The following is a 22,209-nucleotide window of genomic DNA, read 5'->3' on the forward strand; positions in this document are numbered from 1 at the left end:
GTGTCTGCTCCCTGCCAGAGCATCTCTCTGACACAAGCAACAGGGACAGACAGGACAGAAGAGAGAGCCTTGGCTACACAGGACACCACAGCTACTCCCTGCTCCCATCAACACCCACTGGCCTCCAGTGGGAGAATCAGATGCCTCCAAGCAGCCCCAAATTAAGCAAAGAACCGCTGACTTCCAAGTCTGTCTTTCCATCCACAAAGTCAACAAGGCTTTGAGGACTCAGGGTTAGGCTTGAAAGGAGAATTCCCTTTCAGTGTAAGCCTAGAACATGGCATTCATTTCTGAGTGCAGAGAGGAAGTGCTCTTACTCCAGTGAAGGTTTAGAGCAGAGCCAGGACAACCTCGTGCCTCCCAGGAATTTAACTGCAACACATCCCTACACAGCAGAGCCTGCAGAGACCTCTGAGGCTGCCTTGTGCAACCGTCACGTTGGCATCTCCTTAAAGAAGTACAGAAAGAGCAGAGCACTCAAGCTTTGACTTAGCCTCTTGGTTTTGCATCCCAAAGTCCCTAAAAGACAGGGCACAGGCTGCAATTACCAGATGGTCATCTTCCACGCAGCACAGCAGTAGTTTAAGGGAACTGGATAAGCTCCACAGGCCTTCCTGCCCCACAAATCACAACTCAACCCTGCAGCTTGCCTGGGAGAGGTCTGAAAATAAAAGTGTGGGAACACTCTTAGTTCTGTGCATGTGGAGTGGATGGGGGAGGGGGAAAAAAAACTCCAAACAGTGACCTGTAATGACATCCCTATGAGAAACCAGCCCTCAGCACACACACCCCGGGCTTGCAGGACACAGATGGCACAAGCAAAGCTTCCTGCACTGCCACTGCATGAAGCACGTGCCACAGATGCCATGCCTAATGCCATCTTACTTAACACTGTCCATTTCTGCTGTTCCTTCCAAGCTGAGGGCTTCTAAAGCCTGCTTGAAAGCGACACAAGGATGAGGCAGCACTTCCTGGGAGCTCTGCTTCTGACCTAACAGAGCACAGCCTTAAACCCAGCTCCATCTTTAAAGGAGAAATGTCAAGGAGCAGAGTGATTAACTGAGACTGCAGAGCCAGGAAACCTGTGCCAACACCTCGCTGATGAAAAGTAACCGGGGATCTTTAAGGGCCACGGATACCACTGGATTGCTTGTGCACCTTCTCCAAAAGCAGCCCTGAAGCAGCTTAAAGCTAACCTAGCATTTAAAAAAAATTACATGTCTCACTAACAGCAGCACAAGTTGTTTATGACCTGTTTGGGGCATATACATCTTCCCACAGCTCAGCTACATGGCCTGATCAGCCTCTTGCTCTGGCCCACACCTAATTTGGAGGATCCACATCCTCCCTGTGTTTATTTTGGCCACAAAAAGTTGCTTTTAGGTGCTGCCCATCACTTTATAATTGCTACATTGCCCACGTCTCCCCAGCAAAGCGAGGAAGAGTGTGCTGGGGTTTTTTTTTTGCTTGTACAGAAAGGTAGAGGTGGCAAAAAATAGTCTCTGAAATTTATAGAAACCAAACCCAGAGACAGACAGCTTTTAGCTCAGGGAAACTCAGAGTCAGTGTCTGCCAGACAGGCTGGGTAAAGAGTACAGTACAGAAAACACCTCGCTGACACAGGCAAGTCCTAAGCACACCCCAAGCCTGAGCTCAGACTCTGGAAAACTCCCACTCCCATTCCCTCTTCTCACTGGGTCAGCTTGGGTAAGTCACAACAGTGGAAACTGCCTGACCCTTCCCCACGCCGCTGCGTTTCTGGCAGTGCCTGCACACCACCGCTGTGCCTTTATTCTCCCTCTCAGCTTTAACAGTCGCTGCCTATAAGCTGGGGTGTCTCGGGAACCTGCGATGGCTCACTGCCACTTCTCCCAGAGAGCAAAGCCAAAACCACTGCCCCGAGACAGAAGGGTGAAGCTCAGGGGGGACAGACCCTGCTCTGCTCCCTTCCTTCCACCAACTGTCCCGGATGCTCCATCCTCCACGAAGCTGCTGGGACTGAGGTTTCCTTTGGCTGTGGCAAGGAGGAAGCCCTCGTGCTGCAGCTCATCGAATCCTGCCAGCAACAGCCCCTCCTTTGAGCTCTGCCCCCACACACCTCGACTCCTACCCTCCCCGGAGAGGCTCAGGCACCGGCAGGACTTGCCTGCAGGCAGCTGCTCCTGCTGCTCGCTCAGCAGCTACAAGATTTCCACGCTGGATGTGCCAGCCAGGAGCCCAGGCCAGCGCTGGCCGCTCCTGGGGCTGTGCAGGGGCCCCATCTAGCGGCCTCCTGGCCGGGAGGGACAGCCAAGCTGTCTGAGCAGCCGGCACCGGGACAAGAGTGAAGCTGGAGAGGCCTCTGCGCCGTGCCGCAACAGAGGTGGGAGGAAGGTCAGGGACACGGATGCTCACCCTGGGAGCACAGAGGGAGCTCAGGCTGTGGGCTGCAGGCCTTCCCCTTGGTACCACACACGCAGAGCAGCCAAGAGAATAACCAATCACACAGCGAAGGTGGGGAACCAGGCACCTGCCCCAGCAGACGCTGGCTCGGCAGAGGTCTAGGAGAGCCGTGGAGCAGGCTGCTAACTCCCAGAAACACCACACCAATCTCTTGCCTCTGTTCGAACCACAAGTGCTGGATTGGGATGGGACAGACCACACAAAACCCAAGACCGTGGGCACAACGTAGGGGGGAAACAGAAACACCCTACAAAGCAGAGCATGGCAGCTTACAACACAGGCAGAAGGAGGGAAGAGGAGAATGCAGGGAAGAAGCAAGAGAATGCAAAGCAAGGCAGGACCAAGACACCAACAACTGCACAGCCTAAGAGCTCAGTATCAAACACCAGGGGCTACCTTAAAAGAACTGCAAGTACCTTATTTTAATTTGTTGACATGGTAAAAGTGTACATACTTTCATCTGGCAAAGAGAGCCAAACAAACCAAAAGGAATTGATACAAAGAAACACGAAGGGGCTGCGCTGCTCCCAGCCAGCAGCTCGAACGCAGTTGGTTTGTTACTGAATACTTATTAGAGGGAAGACTAAGTGTTGATTTACTACAAACGACGACAGAAGAGTCTAATAGCAAGGGCCAGCAGCAGCCCTGCACACTCTGGGGCAAATCCCTGGGAAACCAGCAAGAGACAACATGGCTCTTAGGTGTGGAAGCAGAAGAAATAAAAACAGAGTGTTAAAAAAATAACAATAACAAAACAAATCAAGAAGAAGGGCAGAAAAGTTCACTCCATGTGTCATTGTTTGTTACAATGAGGTTAACACAACTAATTAAGGCTACTGCACAGTAAGAATATACAGGTGTTACAGCGAGACCCGGGAAACACTGAGGTTCCTCAAAAGATTTAGAACGTTCCCTGAAGAGGGGATTTCAGTAGAAATACTATAAATAAGATTTCAGATCCTTGCAGGGGTCTGGGCCCACTTGTCACACATAAAAACTGACTCAGCACAACCAGTCATTCCCAGTGGGGTTTGTAATGCACCAGGAAACGACAGAGGAGTCACCAGGGTACCCCACTGCGCCCTTTGCAGGGGAAAGGCTTAAAAGGATGGGGGGGAAATGGTTCCAGAGTGGGGGTTATCAGCCATCCTCGCCCCTGAGCACCAGCTGTGGTGGCTGCCTGCCCTGCCCCAGCAGTGGGGAGCACTGCCAAGGAGGCAGCGGGGCTTAGGCTGACCACAGAGACTGTCAGGGCTTTGGTATCCCCTCCCTTCCCTCAGCCTGGGCAAAAGCACCTCATGCTGAAGGGGCACTAGGACGTATGTGAAGTAACATTGATTTAAACCAAGAAAGTGGCTGCAGTCAAAATGGCAAACAGGAGCAGAAGCTACCTGAGCTCACAACCAGCCAGGCTGGCAGACAGCCCTAGTTTCAAGCACCACCCCGTGCCCTGCGCTGTTCCAGCCAGAACAGACAAGGCAGAGACAGATGGGGCAGGTTTTGTCGAGCAGGAGACAGAAAAGGAGGACAGATCACTCAGCAGCACTGGAGCAGGGGCTGCTGCCACCAGCCCAGAAGGGATGGGTTCCACCATCTGCAACAGGACAGAGCACAGCGGGGCAGTGAAGAGAGGGAGCTCCTCTACCACCTGGGCTTGCTCTCGTGCTGAAGACTGTTTGCCCCATCCCCAGAGAGCCAAGAGGTGGGACAGGACAAAGGGCTTGGTCTCTACGTGTCACTCCTACTCGGGTAGGAAGAAAGGCATGAAGGAATGTTCCTGTCTGGCTGGTGCTCTCACTCTGCAGTAGCCCCTAGGGCATCCCAAAGCAGCACAGCCTTCTCATGACCAGTTACTAGAGGGAGGAAGAGCTCCCGAGACCTGAATAAAACCAAATCACAAAACTAGGCAAGGATTTCTTTAGAGTTTAACTAAGAATGCAATACTATTTCCAGCCAGTTTCCCATCTCGATAGTCATGTAACAAACCAAGGCAATGACGGTCTTTAGTTGACTGAACAGTTCTCAAGTTCAAACGTTGACACTTAATAGAGGGTTTCAGCATTGCTGCTCCGAGGCCTCTTGATCTTCTCAATGTTTTTAAGGATCATGTCATGCAAAGTGACCTGCAGAGAGGGAGAACAAGGCTCAGACAAGGAGGGTGAAGTCATCCAGCGTTCAGTTTTCACGTGAGCACTGGTTAGAAGAGCAGCACAGCTCACCCTGGCACTACTCTCAGCTCCCCGTGGGCAATCACACACCTAAGGTAAGAGCTTCCTCCAGGCAGACTTTACAGAAGCCATTGCATGTAACACCAAAACGAGCTTTCTCTTCAGACCCCAGGAATGGCTTGTACTGCATAAAGCATTTAGGATCACAGTCTCCTACAGAGGGGGAAGAATACTGTGCTAGACACCTGTGAACACTTCAGTTGAAAAACACATCTCTAGGAGACAGTGGAGAGGCAACGGTTGGCTCTTCAAGGACAAGAGGAAACAGGCTCAAGCTGCCGCAGGGGAGGCTGAGGTTGGAGCTGAGGCAGAACTGTTTCCCTGAGAGGGGTGTCAGCCCCTGTGCCAGGCTGCCCAGGGAGCTGGGGGAGTGCCCAGCCCTGGAGGGATCCCAAAGCTGTGCAGCTGAGGTGCTGAGCGCTGTGGGTTAATGGTGAGCTGGGCAGGGTGAGGGCAGGGCTGGGACTGCAGGAGCTTCAGGGGCTTTTCCAGGCAAAATGATTCTGTGATTCTCATTAGAGCCAAAGCAGGGCAGGGAAGAGAGAGGCTGCGCGCCAGGACTAGATGTGCTCCTAGGGGAAGGTGGCAGCAGTAGGATCAGAAGGGGCTCTCTCCACTGCTGTGGGAGAGAGTGTAGGGAGTCAACATGAGCTCGTTTTCTACTCACATATTGATTCCTCAGCTCTGAAATGATCAGGCGCAGACTAATGTACTCCTTCTCGTCGATCTCTGTCACCGTGCGGCGATAGTCCTCCTGCAACAGCAGAGCTGTGCCTGAGCTCAGGGCTGCACCTCCTGCACACACAGCAAAGGGCTCCCCTTCTACAAAAGAATCCTCCCTCCCTCCCGTGTGCTCTCCTCTACTGCAGATGTCCTGCACCCTTGTACAAACCCCCCTTTTCCCTCCAGGACCCTCAGCTCAAAAAAGGACAGCGATGAAGCAGCCCAAAGAGTCCCAAACAGCAGCAGTATCTAACATGTAAACCTCCCCTTCCCTGTTTCACTTACCACGTGAGGGTACTTAGCTATTTTGGAAACCAGCTTTGCTCTTGTGATATAGTATCTGGTAGAAGAGAGAGACTGGAGGTCAGATAAATACCATCAAGACTTGTTTCTTCCAAGCTGACTTAAGAGAAGCTGTGAGACCTTCCCCAAGCACTTCACCTTTCCCAAGGTGATTCCCCCAAAAGAGTTCTGTTCTCACATGCCTACCTAGAGATCTGGTCCAAGTAGGAGGCTGCTTCACTTTCCACAGTTCGAAGCTCAGCAACTGTTTCCTCCTGCAGGGGAGACAAGGAAGCTGTCAGCTTCAGGAGACTGCAGTGGGCCTTCAGGGCTCTGACAGCAACGTGTCTCACCAGTGCCATGTCAGGCTCAGGGCTGGGTTTTAAAACCTAAACCGTCCCCCACAACTGCAGCTGTTAGATACCATCAAATGAGAGATGCAGAGGAACCCAAAAGGCCTGTGTGCCTGGAGTACAGCTCTCTCCTAGGGCAGGGCACAGAGCCACTGGTGCCTTACCTGAATAGAAACACCAAAGTTGTTGCCATCTTCTATCCTGGGGATAAGAAGCTGCACCCACATTTTGACCTGCAGTGGAGAGATCACAACACTGATCAATGCCAATATCTCCACAGAGATCTCCCTCAAAAGTTTCACCCAAGGCCCCCCTAGGACCCTGCTTTTGCCAAGCAGTTCATGATAAACCCCTTCAGGTCCTTCATGCTCAGGCAACACTTCAGAAGAGATAATTTCTCACATGGCTGGGATGCCACACAGCCAGCACAAGCACAGCCTCCCACGGGAAGAGCTCCCGACTGTGCTACAGAAGCTCTCAGCAGATGTCTCTGTGCAAAAGGAGGGTGAAGAAAAGCCTCAAGAGACATCTTCCTCCTTCAGGAAGTGAACTACAGAGCTCGCTGAGGGCTCAGAAAAACACTCTTTCCCTAGGCCTCTGCCTTAGACACTGCAATCCTGCCTTTCCTCATCCACAGAACAGAGGGATCTGTTCCTTCCACCCACAGCAGCTTTTCCTGTCTCCACTGGTGCCAGCGCTCACACCCACCGTGTTACACTTCTCAATAAGCAGCCTGATTTCTGGTTTCACTTTCTCAATGATGTCCACCAACTGCTGGTTGCTCTTCAGCATCCCATTGGGCATCACAAAGACCTTGGTACCTAGCCAAGAGAGGAGAAAAACACCTGGTCTCAGCAAGAGGGAGGAGAGTAGAGCAGCATGAGGGGATCAGGCTGACAGTGCACCTGAGCACGTTACCACCTGCAAAGGCTAGTAGTGGACACTGAGCCAGGCTCTAGGTGACCTGTGGGGAAGCTTAAGGTGGGAATAACAGCAGTTACCACAAAGGAAGGAAAAGAGAATCTACAGAGCAGAAACAAGAGCTGAAGAGCTCTAAGCTGCTGAGGGTGGGAACAAAGGACTTTCCTGATGCACGTGTAAGAGCTGTTTCTGCCTCTGCTTAATCCAAAGCCTGGTACCTTCCTCCAGACAAGAAGAGCTTTCAGCACAAAGCCACTGGGAGATCAGCTGCCTCTGTCAGCAGGGCTCAAGCAAGCACTACTTATGTCTATCTATTAGAGGAGTGCTAAATGATGCTTCTAAGAGACGGAACCTGACTCCTCCACAACGCTCATCTGTAGGTTCAGGCTCTGCGAGGTTGTGGGGACAGGTCTGCAGGAGCAGCAGCTGCTGTCAGGACAGAGCAAGTGGGGTTCATCACACCATTTCGTGTCCCTAAGGCACAGTGCACTGGTTCAGAGGGCAGGCAGCAAGACAAGAGTCTCTTACCCTGGAAGGTCTCTTCGTGGTCTTCCAGCTTCCTTTTTTTCATATTTGGCTAAAATATACAAAATGTTTTACTCACAAACTAGTTGTAAGATGTAACAGGGTTGCAAAGGAAACAAGGAAAACTTTAGAGCTTCTGCTATGCTCCTGGTTTTTAAACATCCATCTTTCAAAACAAAAGAGGGCTGCAGAGCACAGGTTACCCCCAGCAGACTTCTCAGGCTCGAGAGGTCAACTCTTAAAAGCTTTTGGGAGAGCCAGAGCCTGTCATTAAATAGGAATATCCTACTCCAGCACGGAGCAAGGCATGCAGTTTTAATTAAGAGAAGCAAGGATCACAGCCAAGAGAGTAACCTTACCCCATCCAGTCCATCATGGCTGTTAGTGAGAAGAATTGGGTCAGGCACTGGCAGGTTCATGTCTGAATGGATCTGAGTGAGATCATGAATATTCAGGATAGGGTCCTGGAGAAGAAAAGAAGTTTTGTTAATTATAAAACTAACAAGTTCTGTTCACAACAGGCACGAGGAAAAGATTAAAAGACTCAGAGCTTCTCCCTCATTCAACTATAAAATAAGGGTGAATGAAAAAAAAACAAACCAACCCAGCAAGACAAACAATAGGCCTGTGCGGAGACCTCCCTCCACCCAAAGAGCAGCCTGCCAGCTCCAGGCTGTGACCAAAGCTATCAGCTGTCTGCACCACCGGAGCTCCTGTGAGACCACAGCCCTGAGCTGCGCGAGACAGATAAATGTGTTGGTCTCGCAAAGCAAACAGAAAAAGGAAGCACCCCCTCTAGAGCTGACAGCACTCAAATGCACGCAGGGAACCCAGCCACTGTGACATGGGCAAGGCCTGACACCCTGCTTGCAACATGCAGCCTGCAGATTCCAAAGGACACAGAGGACAAGGGGTACGTTACCTTAAGGAACCCATCGAGCTCTAACAGCTTCTTTGGGAAAAAGTTTGCCACCAGGTCTTCAGCCTGAGAAAAGAGATGATGTGAAACGACACTGTGAGGTTCCCTCTGTTAGCAGGCAAGAATCTCAAAACTCTCAAGTCTCATCAGAGCCTGGCTCCACAATTGAGAACATTTGGTGAGTGGTCCCAGGGGCTGGGAAGGAAAGAAGTGCCTGCCTCTAACATTCACTTAGGGGCCCATCAGAATCTACAAAGCTGGGGCTCAAGCCTTTCCTCCATACCTAACCACCCCAGCACTCAATAGAATCACAGAGTGATTGAAGAGCCCTGCAGAGCTCATGCAGCCCAAGCCCCTGCTAAAGCAGGTTCCCCTCGCTCAAGGGGCACAGGAACGTGTCCAGGTGGTTTTGGAAACTTCCCAGGAAGGAGCCACCACACCCTCCCTGGGCAGCCTGGGCCAGGGCTCCCTCACCTCAGCACCAAAGGAGTTTCTCCTTGTGTTAAATGCAACTGTTTGCATTCCAGCTTATGTCCATCACCTGGACAGTACAGGAAATAGTATGGCCTCATTGTCTTGACATCCACCCTTTAGGTACTTTTAAGCGTTACTGGGGTTCCCCCTCAGTCTTATCTAGGCTATCACTCCCTTATCTCAACACCCCAAGTCTCTATCGGCTGCCCAAAGGTAAGAAACAGGAGAGAACACAAGTTCTCCTGGTGCAAACCACCTCACTGAACCTTGAAGAGAAGACCCCATGAGAGCTCTGAGCCTACAGCAGCTCACTCTGATCACTGCTAATCAGAGAGAGGCTCGGATTGCAATTGGGTCTGCCAGTACGACATGACCAAACAGCCTCTTTCCTGTCCCACCCCCTCCGGGGGCAGCGGTGGAGGGACACTCACCTCACTTGTGATCCGCTCCCGGAAGGAGTCAACCTGCAAAAAGGGAAAAAGCAACAGTTCAGCGACTCAACTCCCAGGAGGCAGCCACAACCCCACCCCACGATCGCTCCTGGCCCAGCTCCCGAGCAGCTGCCCACAGCTGGAAGCGCCCACGAGCACCGAGCGGCTGCTCCGCGGCCGTCCCCGCCAGCACATGGGAAGCCGGGCTCGGAAGGGCAGCCCGGAACAGCGGCCGGGAGGAAAAGGAGGACGGCGCGGATCAACCGGGAGCGCGGGGGGCGGAACTGCAAACCCGGCTGCGGCACGGGCCGCGGCGAGGAAGCTCCCGTGATGGATGTGGAACCGCTGCGGAGCCGCCCCGGCCCCATCCGCATCCGCATCCTCCCGCGGGGCAGCGGCGGTGGGGGCGGGGGGGGGGGGGGGCGGGACCAGCAGCCGCTGCCAAACGCCCGGGCGGCTCCCGCGGGCCCCGGCGCGGCCCATCCCGCCGCGAGCCCGTGCGGCTCGGGGCTGTGGGGGGAAAAGGCTTCGGGGCGCACCTTGAGCTTCACCTCCGGGTCCACCTTGAGCAGCGAGGCCATGGCGGCGGCGGAGCGCGCGTCCGGGTGTCGCTGAGCTGAGGCGCGGGGCCGCGCTGCCGCCCGCCCGCCTCCCAACCGCCGGCGTCGCCGACGCCGGAACTGACGTCAGCGCGCGGCGCCGCCCGCCAACCAGCGCCCGCGGCCGCGCGGCCGCGCGCCCGCCTCACCCGCTCCCCCCCCCCCCCCCGGCAGGTCCTGGCAGCTCACAGCAACCACCAAAAATAAAACACAACCCGCCGGCGCACAGCCCGCCGCGTTAGAAACGTGGCCGCCGCTGAGGCGTTTACGCGGCTGTCAGGACCGCGTCCCGGCGTCCCGGCGCGGCGCGGCACGTCACGTCCGTCGCGCGGCGATGGCGGAGCGCGCGCGGGGCTGAGCGGGCGCGATGGAGGGCCCGCGGCCGCCCGCCTGCACCACGCAGGTCAGCTTCGTGTGCCAGCGCTGCAGCCAGCCGCTCAAGCTCGACACCTCCTTCAAGATCCTCGATCGCCTCACCATCCAGGAGCTCACCGGTAACCGCCGCGGCAACGGCAACGGGGGCGCGTTGGGGGCGGGAGGGATGGGGGCCTGGGTGATGATGCTTCTCCCGCAGCCCCGCTGCTGAGCGCCGCCCCAGCCCGGCCCGGGGACGCGCACGAAGAGGAGAGCGCCCTGACCGAGGTACGGCCGCGGCCCAACCCCCCTCCCACTCCCCCGCCGCCCTTTCCGCCCTCCGCCGCGGGGACCCCGGTGACAGCGGCCCCTTTGCCCCGCAGGAAACCTTCGCGGAGAACCGGCAGGATGGCGTGTCCAGGAGGTTCATCCCGCCAGCCAGGTACGGCTGACACTGCCCTGCTTGGAGCCCGGCTGCCAGCAGCTCCAGCCGGGCAGCCTGAGCCGGTGCTCAGGGTCCCCATCGAGGTGTCACCTGCTGCACCTCACGGTGACCCCCCAGGAGCTCACCCCGAGGGCCCCGCAGGACCCTCAGTTGAGCGGCCACTGGAATACACGTAAATACCCCTTAATTAATGCCCTGCCCGTTACCTACCCCCAAAACACACAGGCTCCCCTGCTCTTCTGCGAGCAGGACTCGTGTGTTCTTCCTTTCTGACTCCTGAGCTTAGCCTCAGCTTCAAGCCTAGCACCAGACCTGGCTGCCCTCGACCCCTCCTGCACTCACCTCTCCATAACATTCTCTCTAAGAATGATGTCGACAGAGAGTGCCAACAGCTTCACGCTGATCGGGGAGGCGTCCGACGGCGGCACCATGGAAAACCTCAGCCGCAGACTGAAGGCAAGTTTCATGTGAGCTGGTAAACCCGGGTACTTTTGAACAGGCCTTCCAGTGTTTTTGCTGGTGAGTAGTTTGGTGAAACTGGCTTCCTTTAAGTCAAGACCTGCCAAATGATTTACTTTGTCAGTTGAAGAAGCACGAGGTCACCTTCCAAACCAGCTGGCAGCAACCCGTGTCTCTGCCTGAACTAATGGCAGCTCTTCCTGCAGGTCACAGGGGACCTCTTCGACATCATGTCTGGGCAGACAGATGTGGATCACCCTCTGTGTGAGGAATGCACAGACACTCTGCTAGACCAGCTGGACACACAGCTTAACATCACAGAGAACGAGCGCCAGAACTACAAGTGAGTGACTTGGAGGTGACGTGGGACTGAGTTGTTTTAGCTTGAAGCCGGGGGAATGAGCACAGCCTCAGCTTGTGACCAGTGAGAGACGTCCCTGATATCAGCACTTGGGCTTTTCCTTGTCTGAATGAGCTGAGAAGTCTGGGTTTGAGAGCTCTGTGGTAGACAGCTTCTCTTGCTGAAGTCCAGAATGGCCACGGTGCTGTCAGGCAGCATTGCTGTGCCATCAAGGGCTTCACAGAGATGGCTACTGAAGGCAGCTGCATGTCCTCAGTCACCACCTCGCTCCCCTGCTTCTCTGAGTGTGTTTCTGACTTGGTGCACGATGTGTAGAGCACAGGTTTAAATGAGAGCAGAGTCCTTGTGGGGACTGTTGACAGGAGCTTCCCAGGTCCCCTTTTTGGTAATCTTGTCGCTCTCCTTTAGGAAATGTCGGGAGATACTGGAGCAAATGAATGAGGATGTTAAGGAGAAACTGCAAACAGAACTGAAAGAACTTGCACTGGAGGAAGAGCAGCTGATCCAGGAGCTCGAGGACGTTGAGAAGAACCGCAAGATTGTGGCTGAAGACTTCGAGAGAGTCAGGGCAGAGGCCGAGCGGCTGGAGCAGGAAGAAGCTCAGTGAGTGAACTCCACCTGCAATTTATAGTTGAGATGTGGGGTAACAGCTGAATGAGATTATAACATGGAGAGACCTGTAAATAATGTCCAAATGCAAGTGCCTTGTGCTTTGCCAAGCAGGAGTTTGTCTAGAGCAAAAAACCCCCTTGTCTGGCATGCGAGCAATTGCTGCTCTGTAAAAGCCTGCACTTGTCTTGCTTCTGTTAAAAGGTATCAGAAAGAGTACTGTGAATTCAAGAGGCAACAGCTGGAGCTGGACGATGAACTGAAGAGCGTGGACAACCAAATGCGCTATGCCCAGATGCAGCTGGATAAGCTCAAGAAAACCAACGTGTTCAACGCAACCTTTCACATCTGGTAACACGGGCACTGGGATGTCACTTCGGCTTGCTAAGAGCCTGTAACAAGCAACAGAACGAGAGGAAACAGCCTCAAGTTGCCCCAAGGGAGGTTCAGGCTGGATGTGAGGAGGAATTTCTTTGCTGACAGGGTTGTGAGGCATTGGAACAGCTGCCCAGGGAGGTGCTGGAAGTCACCCTGGAGGGGTTTCTGAGCCAGGTGGATGCTGCACTGAGGGAAATGGGCTGGTGGGTGATAGGGACAGAGGCTGCACCCCATGAGCTTAAAGGTTTCTTCCAGCTGGAATGGTTCTGTGACTCTATAACAAAGTGACACTGTGAGTGCCAGGAGCGGTGCCAGTCCAGTTGTGGTCACTCGCAACTGGTGGTGGCTTACAGGTGGTGTCAGCTGAGAGAGGTTTGCAGGTGTCTGGGTGGGCTCTGAAGTGGCTGTTTCATTAACCAGCCTCTGTTCTCCCACAGGAATGCCCTGTGTCAGGCTTGAAGCTCAAGAGGTCTGGGTGTTTAGTTTTGTTAGTTTAGGGGGGAGGAGTGTTAATGAATTCCGTCAAGAAAAGACAACAAAGGTTTGGTATTCATGTGTGTTTTTTAAACAGAGCTCCCCAAACCTTTTGCATGGTTAGCAGTGTGTGTTCCCTACCTGTCAGTGCTGTTCCTGCACCTGTGTGCTTAACTTACACTTGCTCCTCCCCCAGGCACAGTGGTCAGTTTGGGACAATAAATAACTTCAGGCTTGGCCGTCTCCCCAGTGTTCCTGTGGAATGGAATGAGATCAACGCTGCCTGGGGGCAGACTGTGCTGCTGTTGCATGCCCTTGCTAACAAAATGGGCCTGAAGTTTCAAAGGTATCTTAATACAGTACATGTTTCGCTTACAAACTGGATAAAGACAGTTGGGTTCATCTGCATGTGAATTGTTTCAGGTACCGCCTGGTGCCGTACGGCAACCACTCATATTTGGAGTCCCTGACAGACAAATCAAAGGTAAGAGATCCTGCACAAGTCAGAGGCCATTGACCTTGAATGTCACAGAACCCTGGTCCTGCTGGGGGACACAACACACAAACAGCTCCTCAGGAACTTACAGAATTATAGAATCATTTTGGTTGGAAATGCTCTTTAGCTCCTGCAGTCCCAGCCCTGCCCTCACCCTGCCCAGCCCACCACTAACCCATGGCCCTCAGCACCTCAGCTTTGGGATCACTCCAGGGCTGGGCACTGCCCCAGCTCCCTGGGCAGCCTGGCACAGGGGCTGACACCCCTCTCAGGGAAACAGTTCTGCCTCAGCTCCAATCTCAGCCTCCCCTGGGACAGCTTAAGGCTGTTTCCTCTTGTCATTCATTACTGGAGAGAAGAGACTGACCCCCACCTCACTAACAGCCCCTTTTCAGGTACCTGTAGAGAAGGATCATGTCTCTCAGCCTCCTCTCAGCTGTCCTGATTTCTCTACTATAGTAACCCCTCACTTCATGTCCTGGATCAAGCCACTTTCTCTGCCACCCAGTAGCACTAAAACCAACAGGGCTGTTGCCCCACGCATGGCAGCTGGCCAGAGGAAGATGGCAGGATCTGAGGTGGTTGGTGTGGGGGGTTAGGAACCCCAGCCTGCACGCAGCAGGCACTTACCACAAAACAAGTCACACTTGCTGCATGCCAAAAGCCATTTCTAAGCATCCTGTGACAAACTGAAGCCTCCCACAAGACGCAAGAGCTGCACTGACAGCATCTAAACAAGGGCTTGGGGTGCCTGTAATGGATCTCTTTGTTTTTCCAGGAGCTTCCCTTGTACTGTTCTGGAGGCCTAAGGTTCTTCTGGGACAATAAGTTTGACCATGCAATGGTGGCTTTCCTGGACTGTGTGCAGCAGTTTAAAGAGGAAGTGGAAAAAGGTGAAACTCGGTTTTGTTTGCCTTACAGGTGAGTGTTGCTCTGTGTTAGATTAACACCTTGCACTGACAGACCTCTGGACCAGGCTGCAGCACTGCTTGCTGTGTCAGTCCTGTCTTTCTGGAACCATCCAGCATTCCTCATGGGCAAGATTACCACACTTGCTCCTAGTTTAATTGGAATCTAAGGCTGGTTCCTCAGGTGAAGACCTGAGGCTTGCTGGATTTCCTTTAGAAAGCAAAGTATTCTTACTCAGAGTAACGTGAAGGTCAGATTTGAATGTTATTACTTGACTCCCTGTTGAGATGAAAGGCTTGCAGCAGCAAGGCACCAATGACACTCTGTGTGTTATGCAGGATGGACGTGGAGAAGGGCAAGATTGAAGATACAGGTGGCAGTGGTGGCTCTTACTCTATTAAAACACAATTTAACTCCGAGGAGCAATGGACAAAAGCACTAAAATTCATGCTGACTAACCTGAAGTGGGGTCTGGCCTGGGTCTCATCTCAGTTCTACAACAAGTAACCATGTCAAGAACTCATCCTGGCGGCTGTAGAGTGTCTGCATTTCATTGGAGAACGTCAAATCGAGACGTCTCTTGATACTAACCAGGACAAACTGTTTACAATACCAAAAATCCACAAGACACTTTATTTAAAATACCGTTATCACAAGTAGTATATAGAAAAGCAATATGTAAAGTTATCTCACTGAGCTGAACAGAATAAAAATCAGCTGTTAAATATACGCTAAACTGGTGTTTTGGGGCGTTTGTAGTTTGGGAGCTTGGCAACAGCCGTGTGTTTGACACAACTCTGTTACAACTTAACACACAGCTTAGAAAAGCAAAACGTTACAGGGAATAAGATGAAAGGACCTGTGGAAGTTCTACTTCGTCCTTAAAAGGGCAAATAAAGTTGGAAATAAATCATTATCAGCACTTCTTTGTCCCAGTGAGAGAGGCTGGATGGTGCTGACGATGCTGTTAGCTGTGACAGTGCCGTTTTTAACAGCTGTTTGTGCACAGAGGTGCACTGAGTAAATAATGCAACTCTTCTACACAATCGGTGCTTTCATGGAGCCAAGGCCCTGCCCAGGGTAAGCAGCTCTTGGTGCTCACATCCTGACACCAGCAGCCTGGTCAGCGGGTCCACAACAGCCTCAGTTCCAGAACTGGGGGGATTTTTCTGACCTTTTCACCACGCTGGTCAGCTAGCTGGCTGGCACAAAGTAAAAGCAAACAAGCTCTGAGCACTGGCAAAGAGGGGACACAGCAACAAGGGGCCTGGCTGCAGCAGGCTGTCTGAGCCAAGGCTTAATTGTTGAAAAAGCAGCATGTAGAGGAAGAAACTCCAGCCCCGTTTGCAGTGACTGGGCCTGGAAGCTGCTCCTTGCAACACCAAGCAGTGTAACTGCATATATTAATGCCTTTTCAAAACAATGACTCTTCTTAGGGTTTTCTCTTCATAACTTAGAAGATGTAGCTCTTTGAATAAAGCTTTTGGTGCTGTAAGAGGTATTTGGAAAGGCTACCTCACCCTGGTGTGCCTCCCTCCACGGTGTTGATGCCTTGCCTGAAAGGAGGAACCTTTCTAACCCACACCTGAAATGTTACACAACACCTGGTGTTCAACAGTAACTCCAAATGCTGTTTAGGGGCCCTGTGTTGTGTCACAGAAGATGGGACCATTATCAGCAGGCTAACTGCTGGCTGCTGGCTGCAGGAGATAATTGTGTTTGGGAGGCATAATCCTGTTCTCTGGAGCTGCTCAGCGCTGCTTGGGAGTGGTGCTGCCTATGATGTGTTTCAGTACTGCGTAAGAAAATTCGAAGGTACTTTGTGAAGTAATGCCAGTGATACAGTTTAAATGCTTCACAACCTTAAAAAGAAAAGATACAGATAAACAACTTGCAGTACCTCAGAGACCTTAGTTTACAGAGAGATTTCTTAACCCTCCCAGTCTGAAAGAGTAACTGCTCCACAGCTGCAGTGCAACACCAGTTGAAGCCTCTCAGTGTGGTTATTTCATTTGGTGGGGACTTTGATTTGCTCACTCGCTTGTCTGGGGTTTGGGGTTTTTTTGTAGGTTTTTTTTTATTGCTCCTACTAAAGGAGTTAAATTAAAAAGCTGCTGTCTGCCAAGGGCTGTTTGTTACGGTATTCAGCAGCAGTGTGGGCAGAAAGTTGTCCCCTATGATTGCTTCTGCACCTGGAATGAAAAAACATCTTGGAGAGAACGGGGGTTGTTCTGTTTATAAAGATGCTCAAGAGTGAGGAAACTCTCAGAACTGCCTGTGTACTCTTCTAATGCTCTTGCAGAAGTACACGTCCTACCTGCTAAACCCACTGAAAGGTGTCCCCTCCCTCATGCCACTCCAGCAGAGTACAGATAGTACCTGTCTCCTTGCTGTGCTTGAATGTACAAACCACTTTCTGGTTTATATCACGTAGAGCTAACGTGTTCAGAGATGACTGTACCTCTTTCCAGTGCCCAGGGTCGAGTATGAACATGCTTGTGCTGATGATTCCAACAGCCAACAGCATGGAATCTTCCTTTACTGTCAAAAACTTTGCTCTGCAGAAGTAAAAGCATCTCCTGGTGTCAAACAATGCCAGCTTTACAATGCCAAAGCACCTGCTTCTGTAAGAGCTACACAGCGTGTGGACATGTCAGCTCATCCAGGCTTTCAGCCCAAATAACACCAGATACTGGCAGTGCTAAAACTGGGTTTTTAGGACTGAAGTTGAACACTGTCCTAACTTGTCCCTAAAACAAGTGTGGTGAAAGGCACTGCCTTGAACTGGCAAAAACAACAAAGAACACTGAAAAAAACATGCCCCCCAAAATGGTATAATGGGAATTAAATTCTCATATAGGGTTTTTTTTAGGGATTTAACTTCAAATACTGGCTTTGATCAATAGTCCTGTGAGCTACTTACACCTGCAGTTTGCTGGGTGTGGAATTTTCAACAGCAATCTTCAATAGAGTGTTGTAGATGGTATTTCTGGTGAGGTAGGAAAAGTCCAGTAGCTCCACACACATCTGGTATAAGGGTTTTGCAGGAAGCAGGCATCTGTTGTGTCCTAGTGCAGAGACCAAACACAAGCAGCTGTTTGCATTTTGAGACACTAAAGTGAATTAGAAGGAAGTGGTGGTCACACTGAGCGAGGGATGAGGACTTGTGGTGACAGCCACCCTTTGTGTCCAAACATCACAGGCCTTCTCCTGCCACAGACTTTCCCAATCTCACTACAGTTTCCCTCATTCACAGAAGGGTTGGAAGGGACCTCAAAAGCTCATTCAGTGCAATGCCCCTGCCAGATAAGCACCACCTAGAGTAGGGCACACAGGAACTCATCCAGCTGCGTTGGAATGTCTCCAGAGAAGGAGACTCCACAGCCCATCTGGGCAGCCCCTGCCAGTGCTCCCTCACCTCAACAAGGAACAAATTCTGCCTTGTGTTGCTTTGGAACCTCTTCTGTTCCAGCGTGTCCCCATTGCCCCTTGTGCTGCCATTGGCCATCCCTGAGCACAGCCTGGCTCCAGCCTCCTCACACCCACCCTTCATGGATCTGTAACCATGAATGAGGTCACCCCTCAGTCTCCTCCAAGCTGCAGAGCCCCAGCTCCCTCAGCCTTTCAGCACAAGGCAGATGCTCCACTCCCTTCAGCATCTCTGTGGCCCTGCACTCAACTCTCTCCAGCAGCTCCCTGTCCTTCTGCAACTGAGGGGCCCAGCACTGGCCACAATCTTCCAGCTGCAGGCTCAGGAGGGCAGAGCAGAGGGGGAGCAGAAGCTCTCTGCACCTCCTGCCCACAGCCCTTCTCATCCAGCCCAGGCTGCCATTGGCCTTCTTGGCCACGTTGCTGGCTCCTGCTCATCCTGCTGCCCACCAGCACCCCCAGGTTCCATTCCCCTGGGGAACATACTACTCTCTTTACCTGAAATTCAGGCAAAGAAAATGGTAAGTCATTGCTTTAATTTTAGTTTGGGGAGTTTTAAACTCTCAAATCTTTTACTGTCACAACTGTGTCCAACTACGTTAATCAGACTCTGCTAAGGGCAAAAGTCTCATCTGAAAAGTAGAGTCCTCAACAATCTGGAAAGCTCTCTGTGCCTTCCCAGCACGCAAAAACCTGTGACAAGAGACATTTTGGTGCAGGTCAGTAATAGCTCTATTATGCTTTAAAAAAAACCCAAACAATAAATCTTCCCACTTTCTATACTTCTATAAATACTTTTACCTAAGACTTCCAGAAGTAGCTCCACATAAGCTAAAGGAGTTGACACATTGGTCTGGAATTGCAGAGTTTCTAAAACAGTGAGCTCTGACTCCAGCAGCTCCTGTTTAGTGTAGGAGTATTTCAAGGACTGCAGAAATTTTAAAGCTGTGTCACTGTTAACTCTCTGAAGCAGGGAAAACAAAACAAAACAAAACACACATTATCTTCTAGATAATAAAGCACTTGCTGAGAAGTAGTTTCTTCCTGCTCCCACGGATTGCAAGTTTTAGCACCTGCAGTGCTGTTAACTGAGCTGACTCACTTATCTTTTAGGCTGGCGTGAGAAATCCAGCTTAGAACTGACTTCCTAAAGTTTTCCTCTGCCCCACAAACTTTCCCTAGACACCTCCACAGCCACACAGTTTTTGACAACCATGAGCTGAGTTTTAATGTGGCCTGTACGTTTTTCCCCAGTACTGGGAACATTTCCTGACCGATCACTACTTGACGGGCGACAATCAACCTGCCCTAAACGGAAGGGATTTAGGTCTCCACTTGAATATCCTTTACATTTCATTAGCATTAGAGTTATTCAAAGTCTGGTTTTGAAGGGAGATTGACTCAGTACACTGTTAATATAAGTGCTGCAAGAGAAGTTTTACCAGGCTTACGTTGTAGTGTAAGGAGAGTTTGCTCGCAAGCTGAACACACGACACAAGCCTCAGGACAAACGTGTTGTAGATCTGGTCTTTCAGAGAGCTCCAGCTGCTCCCTTGTCTTGGTTCACAACTTTTAGCCTTGTCTCTGGATGACTTATACATTTGTTCTACTTGTTTGATCATAAACCTAAAAAACCCACAATGGCTCAGAAGACAGTTCTCTTTTGCTAAATGAAAGTGAAGGAGAGGGACTCTGTGTGTACTCAGAATGTAAGGACAGCCGTAAGTTTGAATTAAATGAGCAAAGAGACAAAGCCCTAAACATGCAAAAAACATTACACATTGTTTGAATCACAGAATCATTTTGGTTGGAAAAGCTTGTGGAGTCCCAGCCCTGCCCTCACCCTGCCCAGCCCACCACTAACCCACAGCCCTCAGCTCCACAGCTTTGGGATCCCTCCAGGGCTGGGCACTCCCCCACCTCCCTGGGCAGCCTGGCAAGGGGCTGACAACCCTCTCAGGGAAACAGTTCTGCCTCAGCTCCAACCTCAACCTCCCCTGGGGCAACTTGAGCCCATTTCCGCTCATCCTGTCACCTGTTACTTCGGACTAGAGACCGACCCCCCACCTCACTCCAGCCTCCTGCCAGGGAGTGTCCGAGAGTGCTCCTGTCTCCCCTCAGGCTCCTCGTCTCCAGGCTCAACACCCCCATTCCCTCAGCCCTTCCCCAGCACCATTGTGCTCCAGCCCCTTCCCCAGTTCCACTGCCTGGCTCTGGCCACGCTGCAGCTCCTCACTGTCCCTGTGGCAGTGAGTGAGGCGCCCAGCACACAGCCCTCAAGCTGCGGCCTCCCCAGGGCCCAGCACAGGGGGACAATCCCTGTCCTGCTCCTGCTGCCACACTATTTCTGACACAAGCCAGGATCTCATTGCTCAGTGGTATCACGTTTGCACAGCATAACAAAATGAGAGATAAAAAACGCACTGAGAATTTGGACTGTTTATTACCTTTCAAATAACTCCACTGCCTGGTACTTTGACGACTGATCCAAGTGCCACTTCTCAGACAAAAGGAATATAAATTCTGGGAGAAAAAAGAAATTGCAGCAGTGACTCACTCCCACCCAGCTCAGTCACACAGATGCCAATCATCTCAGCACCAGAGAATCACTGAACCTCAGAATCTTAAAGGCTGGAAGTGACCTCGAAAGCTCACCCAGTGCAACCCCCCTGCCAGGGCAGGACCACATAGAGTAGGGCACACAGGTACTCATCCAGCTGGGGTTGAATGTCTCCAGAGAAAGAGACTCCACAGCCCATCTGGGCAGCCCATTCCAGTGCTCCCTCACTTCAACAGGGAACAAATCCTGCCTTGTGTTGCTTTGGAACCTCTTCTGTTGCAGCTTGTCCCCATTGCCCCTTGTGCTGTCACTGCCCATCCCTGAGCACAGCCTGGCTCCAGCCTCCTCACACCCACCCTTGATGCATTTGGAACATGAATGAGCTCACCCCTCAGGCTCCTCTTCTCCCAGCTGCAGAGCCCCAGCTCCCTCAGCCTTTCAGCACAAGGCAGATGCTCCACTCCCTTCAGCATCTCTGTGGCCCTGCACTCAACTCTCTCCAGCAGCTCCCTGTCCTTCTGCAACTGAGGGGCCCAGCACTGCACAAGATATCCCACAAGAGTCTCACCCACTATCTCTGTCTCTTTGAAGCACCCCGCATGCTCCGACAGCTCGCTCAGGTAGTGCTCATTTTCCGTGGCCAAATCAATCAGCGTGTCCTCAATAACCTCAGGCGCGACCACACCAAAGGCTGGGCCCGGATCGCAGCCCCCGGACGGCTCCCATGACGCCATTCGCCGCTCCTCAGCAGCCTCAGGACTGCAATCACCTCAAAGGCGGGAAAGGGCCCTGAGTGACTCTGCCGGGGCCGTGCTGGGGTCTCGGCACCCGAGAGGTGCCTCGGGCCCGCCGCAGCCCCCGCCTGGCGATGAGGCGCTGCCGGGGCCGCGTCCGCCCGCCCTCACGCCCGGGGGTCGCCTCGCCTTGCCTCAGCGCCTGCCCGGCCGCCACCGCGCTCCCCAGCCAATCAGAGCGCGCTCCCAGCCGCGCGCCCGCGCCTCAGCCAATCACTCGACGCCCCTCTCCCACCGCCGCCTCCCGCGCCTCCCTCCGATTGGTCAAGTCCCCCCCCCTCCAACCGCTCTGGGCGTGACGTCAGCGCGCTGTGCGCGGAGGACGGCAGCGGCGGCGTGGGGGGGCAAGATGGCGGCGGCGCCGCGGGAGCCGGGCGGAGAAGCGGCGTTCGCGAAGCGCATCGACCCGGCGCGGGAGCCGGGGCTCAGCCCCCAGCAGCGGCTGCTCATGGCGCAGGTGGAGAGCGCCCAGCGCCGGCGCGCTCTGCAGCGGCGGCTCCGCAGCCGCAACGTGCTGCTGGCGCTCGGCATCGGCGCCGTGACGCTCGGCATCTGTATCCTGCGGGGACGGGACGGGGCGGGCGCGGGGCCGGGGGCGGAGGGGGCCGAACCCGTTGTTGTCCTTAACGCCCCCGCTTCAGACGGCTACACCTTCTACTCGGTGTCGCAGGAACGGTTCCTGGACGAGCTGGAGCAGGAGGCGGAGGCGGCGCGGGGCCGGGCGCAGGCGCGGGCGCAGAGCGCGGCGAGCTGAGCGCGGAGGGCCCGGCCCGGCCCCGGGGAACCCCGCGAGCGAGCTGCAGCCCCCGCGGGCGAAGGACGGGCCTCCGGCAGAAGGGGATCGCCGGGCCCTGAGCCACTCCTGGGGAGCTACGGGCCAGCGCGGCTGCTCGGCGTGACCCAGGGGAGTGCTCGGGGAGGCTCGGGGAGGCCGGCAGGGCGTCCTTACCCCGCGGGCAGCCGCCCTCCTCCTGCGGAACGGGCAGGACTCTGGCAGGGAACTGCCACTTCCCACAATAAATGCTGTGACTGGAGACCGTGTCG

General features: G+C 53.2%; 4 protein-coding genes across 6 annotated transcripts; 2 read left to right on the plus strand and 2 right to left on the minus strand.

Annotated features, from left to right (window-relative positions):
• Positions 1 to 3,222: 3,222 nt before the first annotated feature.
• On the minus strand, positions 3,223 to 9,966 carry PSME3 (proteasome activator subunit 3). Of its 3 annotated transcripts, none has more exons than XM_062019111.1 (12): positions 9,838 to 9,966; positions 9,299 to 9,331; positions 8,397 to 8,459; positions 7,834 to 7,938; positions 7,478 to 7,526; positions 6,737 to 6,849; positions 6,193 to 6,261; positions 5,883 to 5,950; positions 5,679 to 5,733; positions 5,338 to 5,424; positions 4,701 to 4,823; positions 4,478 to 4,565 (listed from the first exon to the last, which is right to left on the minus strand). In XM_062019111.1, exons 1-11 carry the CDS (start codon positions 9,877 to 9,879, stop codon positions 4,701 to 4,703), a joined length of 807 nt encoding a protein of 268 aa, XP_061875095.1. In that variant the 5' UTR covers positions 9,880 to 9,966; the 3' UTR covers positions 4,478 to 4,565. The 3 variants fall into 3 exon arrangements, with proteins under 3 accessions (XP_061875096.1, XP_061875095.1, XP_061875097.1); XM_062019113.1 differs by lacking the exon at positions 9,838 to 9,966 and adding an exon at positions 9,591 to 9,678; XM_062019112.1 differs by lacking the exon at positions 4,701 to 4,823 and having other exon boundaries at positions 3,223 to 4,565.
• A 129-nt stretch (positions 9,967 to 10,095) lies between these two features.
• BECN1 (beclin 1) lies at positions 10,096 to 15,118 on the plus strand. Its single transcript, XM_062019339.1, has 11 exons — positions 10,096 to 10,391; positions 10,472 to 10,539; positions 10,635 to 10,693; positions 11,062 to 11,152; positions 11,362 to 11,498; positions 11,925 to 12,119; positions 12,330 to 12,476; positions 13,174 to 13,323; positions 13,401 to 13,461; positions 14,252 to 14,394; positions 14,721 to 15,118. Exons 1-11 carry the CDS (start codon positions 10,265 to 10,267, stop codon positions 14,887 to 14,889), a joined length of 1,347 nt encoding a protein of 448 aa, XP_061875323.1. The 5' UTR covers positions 10,096 to 10,264; the 3' UTR covers positions 14,890 to 15,118.
• Positions 15,119 to 16,056: 938 nt separating this feature from the next.
• Positions 16,057 to 21,160, minus strand: CNTD1 (cyclin N-terminal domain containing 1). Its single transcript, XM_062017535.1, has 7 exons — positions 20,940 to 21,160; positions 20,259 to 20,334; positions 19,263 to 19,437; positions 18,613 to 18,775; positions 17,306 to 17,450; positions 16,879 to 16,940; positions 16,057 to 16,244 (listed from the first exon to the last, which is right to left on the minus strand). The coding sequence occupies exons 1-7, from the start codon at positions 21,103 to 21,105 to the stop codon at positions 16,057 to 16,059; spliced, it is 975 nt and encodes a 324-aa protein (XP_061873519.1). The 5' UTR covers positions 21,106 to 21,160.
• Positions 21,161 to 21,239: 79 nt separating this feature from the next.
• On the plus strand, positions 21,240 to 22,199 carry LOC133628738 (cytochrome c oxidase assembly factor 3 homolog, mitochondrial). The gene is made up of 3 exons (XM_062017542.1): positions 21,240 to 21,433; positions 21,487 to 21,719; positions 21,807 to 22,199. Exons 1-3 carry the CDS (start codon positions 21,240 to 21,242, stop codon positions 21,917 to 21,919), a joined length of 540 nt encoding a protein of 179 aa, XP_061873526.1. The 3' UTR covers positions 21,920 to 22,199.
• The last annotated feature ends 10 nt before the right edge of the window (positions 22,200 to 22,209 follow it).

This window comes from Colius striatus, chromosome Z (genome assembly GCF_028858725.1).
Source record: "Colius striatus isolate bColStr4 chromosome Z, bColStr4.1.hap1, whole genome shotgun sequence".
In the NCBI taxonomy this organism is placed as follows: domain Eukaryota; kingdom Metazoa; phylum Chordata; class Aves; order Coliiformes; family Coliidae; genus Colius; species Colius striatus.

Excerpts from the sequence above, each read along its gene's own strand:
- LOC133628738 (XM_062017542.1), top strand. The coding sequence starts at position 21,240 with ATGAGGCGCTGCCGGGGCCGCGTCCGCCCGCCCTCACGCCCGGGGGTC. Across the intron at positions 21,434-21,486 it reads GCCTCCCTCCGATTGGTCAA|GACGGCAGCGGCGGCGTGGG; the intron begins GTCCCCCCCCCT and ends CTGTGCGCGGAG. Across the intron at positions 21,720-21,806 it reads CGCCGTGACGCTCGGCATCT|ACGGCTACACCTTCTACTCG; the intron begins GTATCCTGCGGG and ends CCCCCGCTTCAG.
- BECN1 (XM_062019339.1), top strand. The coding sequence starts at position 10,265 with ATGGAGGGCCCGCGGCCGCCCGCCTGCACCACGCAGGTCAGCTTCGTG. Across the intron at positions 12,477-13,173 it reads AACGCAACCTTTCACATCTG|GCACAGTGGTCAGTTTGGGA; the intron begins GTAACACGGGCA and ends CTCCTCCCCCAG. Across the intron at positions 13,324-13,400 it reads ATGGGCCTGAAGTTTCAAAG|GTACCGCCTGGTGCCGTACG; the intron begins GTATCTTAATAC and ends GAATTGTTTCAG.
- CNTD1 (XM_062017535.1), bottom strand. The coding sequence starts at position 21,105 with ATGGCGTCATGGGAGCCGTCCGGGGGCTGCGATCCGGGCCCAGCCTTT. Across the intron at positions 16,941-17,305 it reads ACACCCAGCAAACTGCAGGT|AGCAAAGTTTTTGACAGTAA; the intron begins GTAAGTAGCTCA and ends TTACTTCTGCAG. Across the intron at positions 16,245-16,878 it reads TGTTGGAATCATCAGCACAA|GTTGTGAAGCATTTAAACTG; the intron begins GCATGTTCATAC and ends TTTCTTTTTAAG.
- PSME3 (XM_062019111.1), bottom strand. The coding sequence starts at position 9,879 with ATGGCCTCGCTGCTCAAGGTGGACCCGGAGGTGAAGCTCAAG. Across the intron at positions 5,734-5,882 it reads TACTTGGACCAGATCTCTAG|ATACTATATCACAAGAGCAA; the intron begins GTAGGCATGTGA and ends CTCTTCTACCAG. Across the intron at positions 5,425-5,678 it reads TAGCTAAGTACCCTCACGTG|GAGGACTATCGCCGCACGGT; the intron begins GTAAGTGAAACA and ends CTGCTGTTGCAG.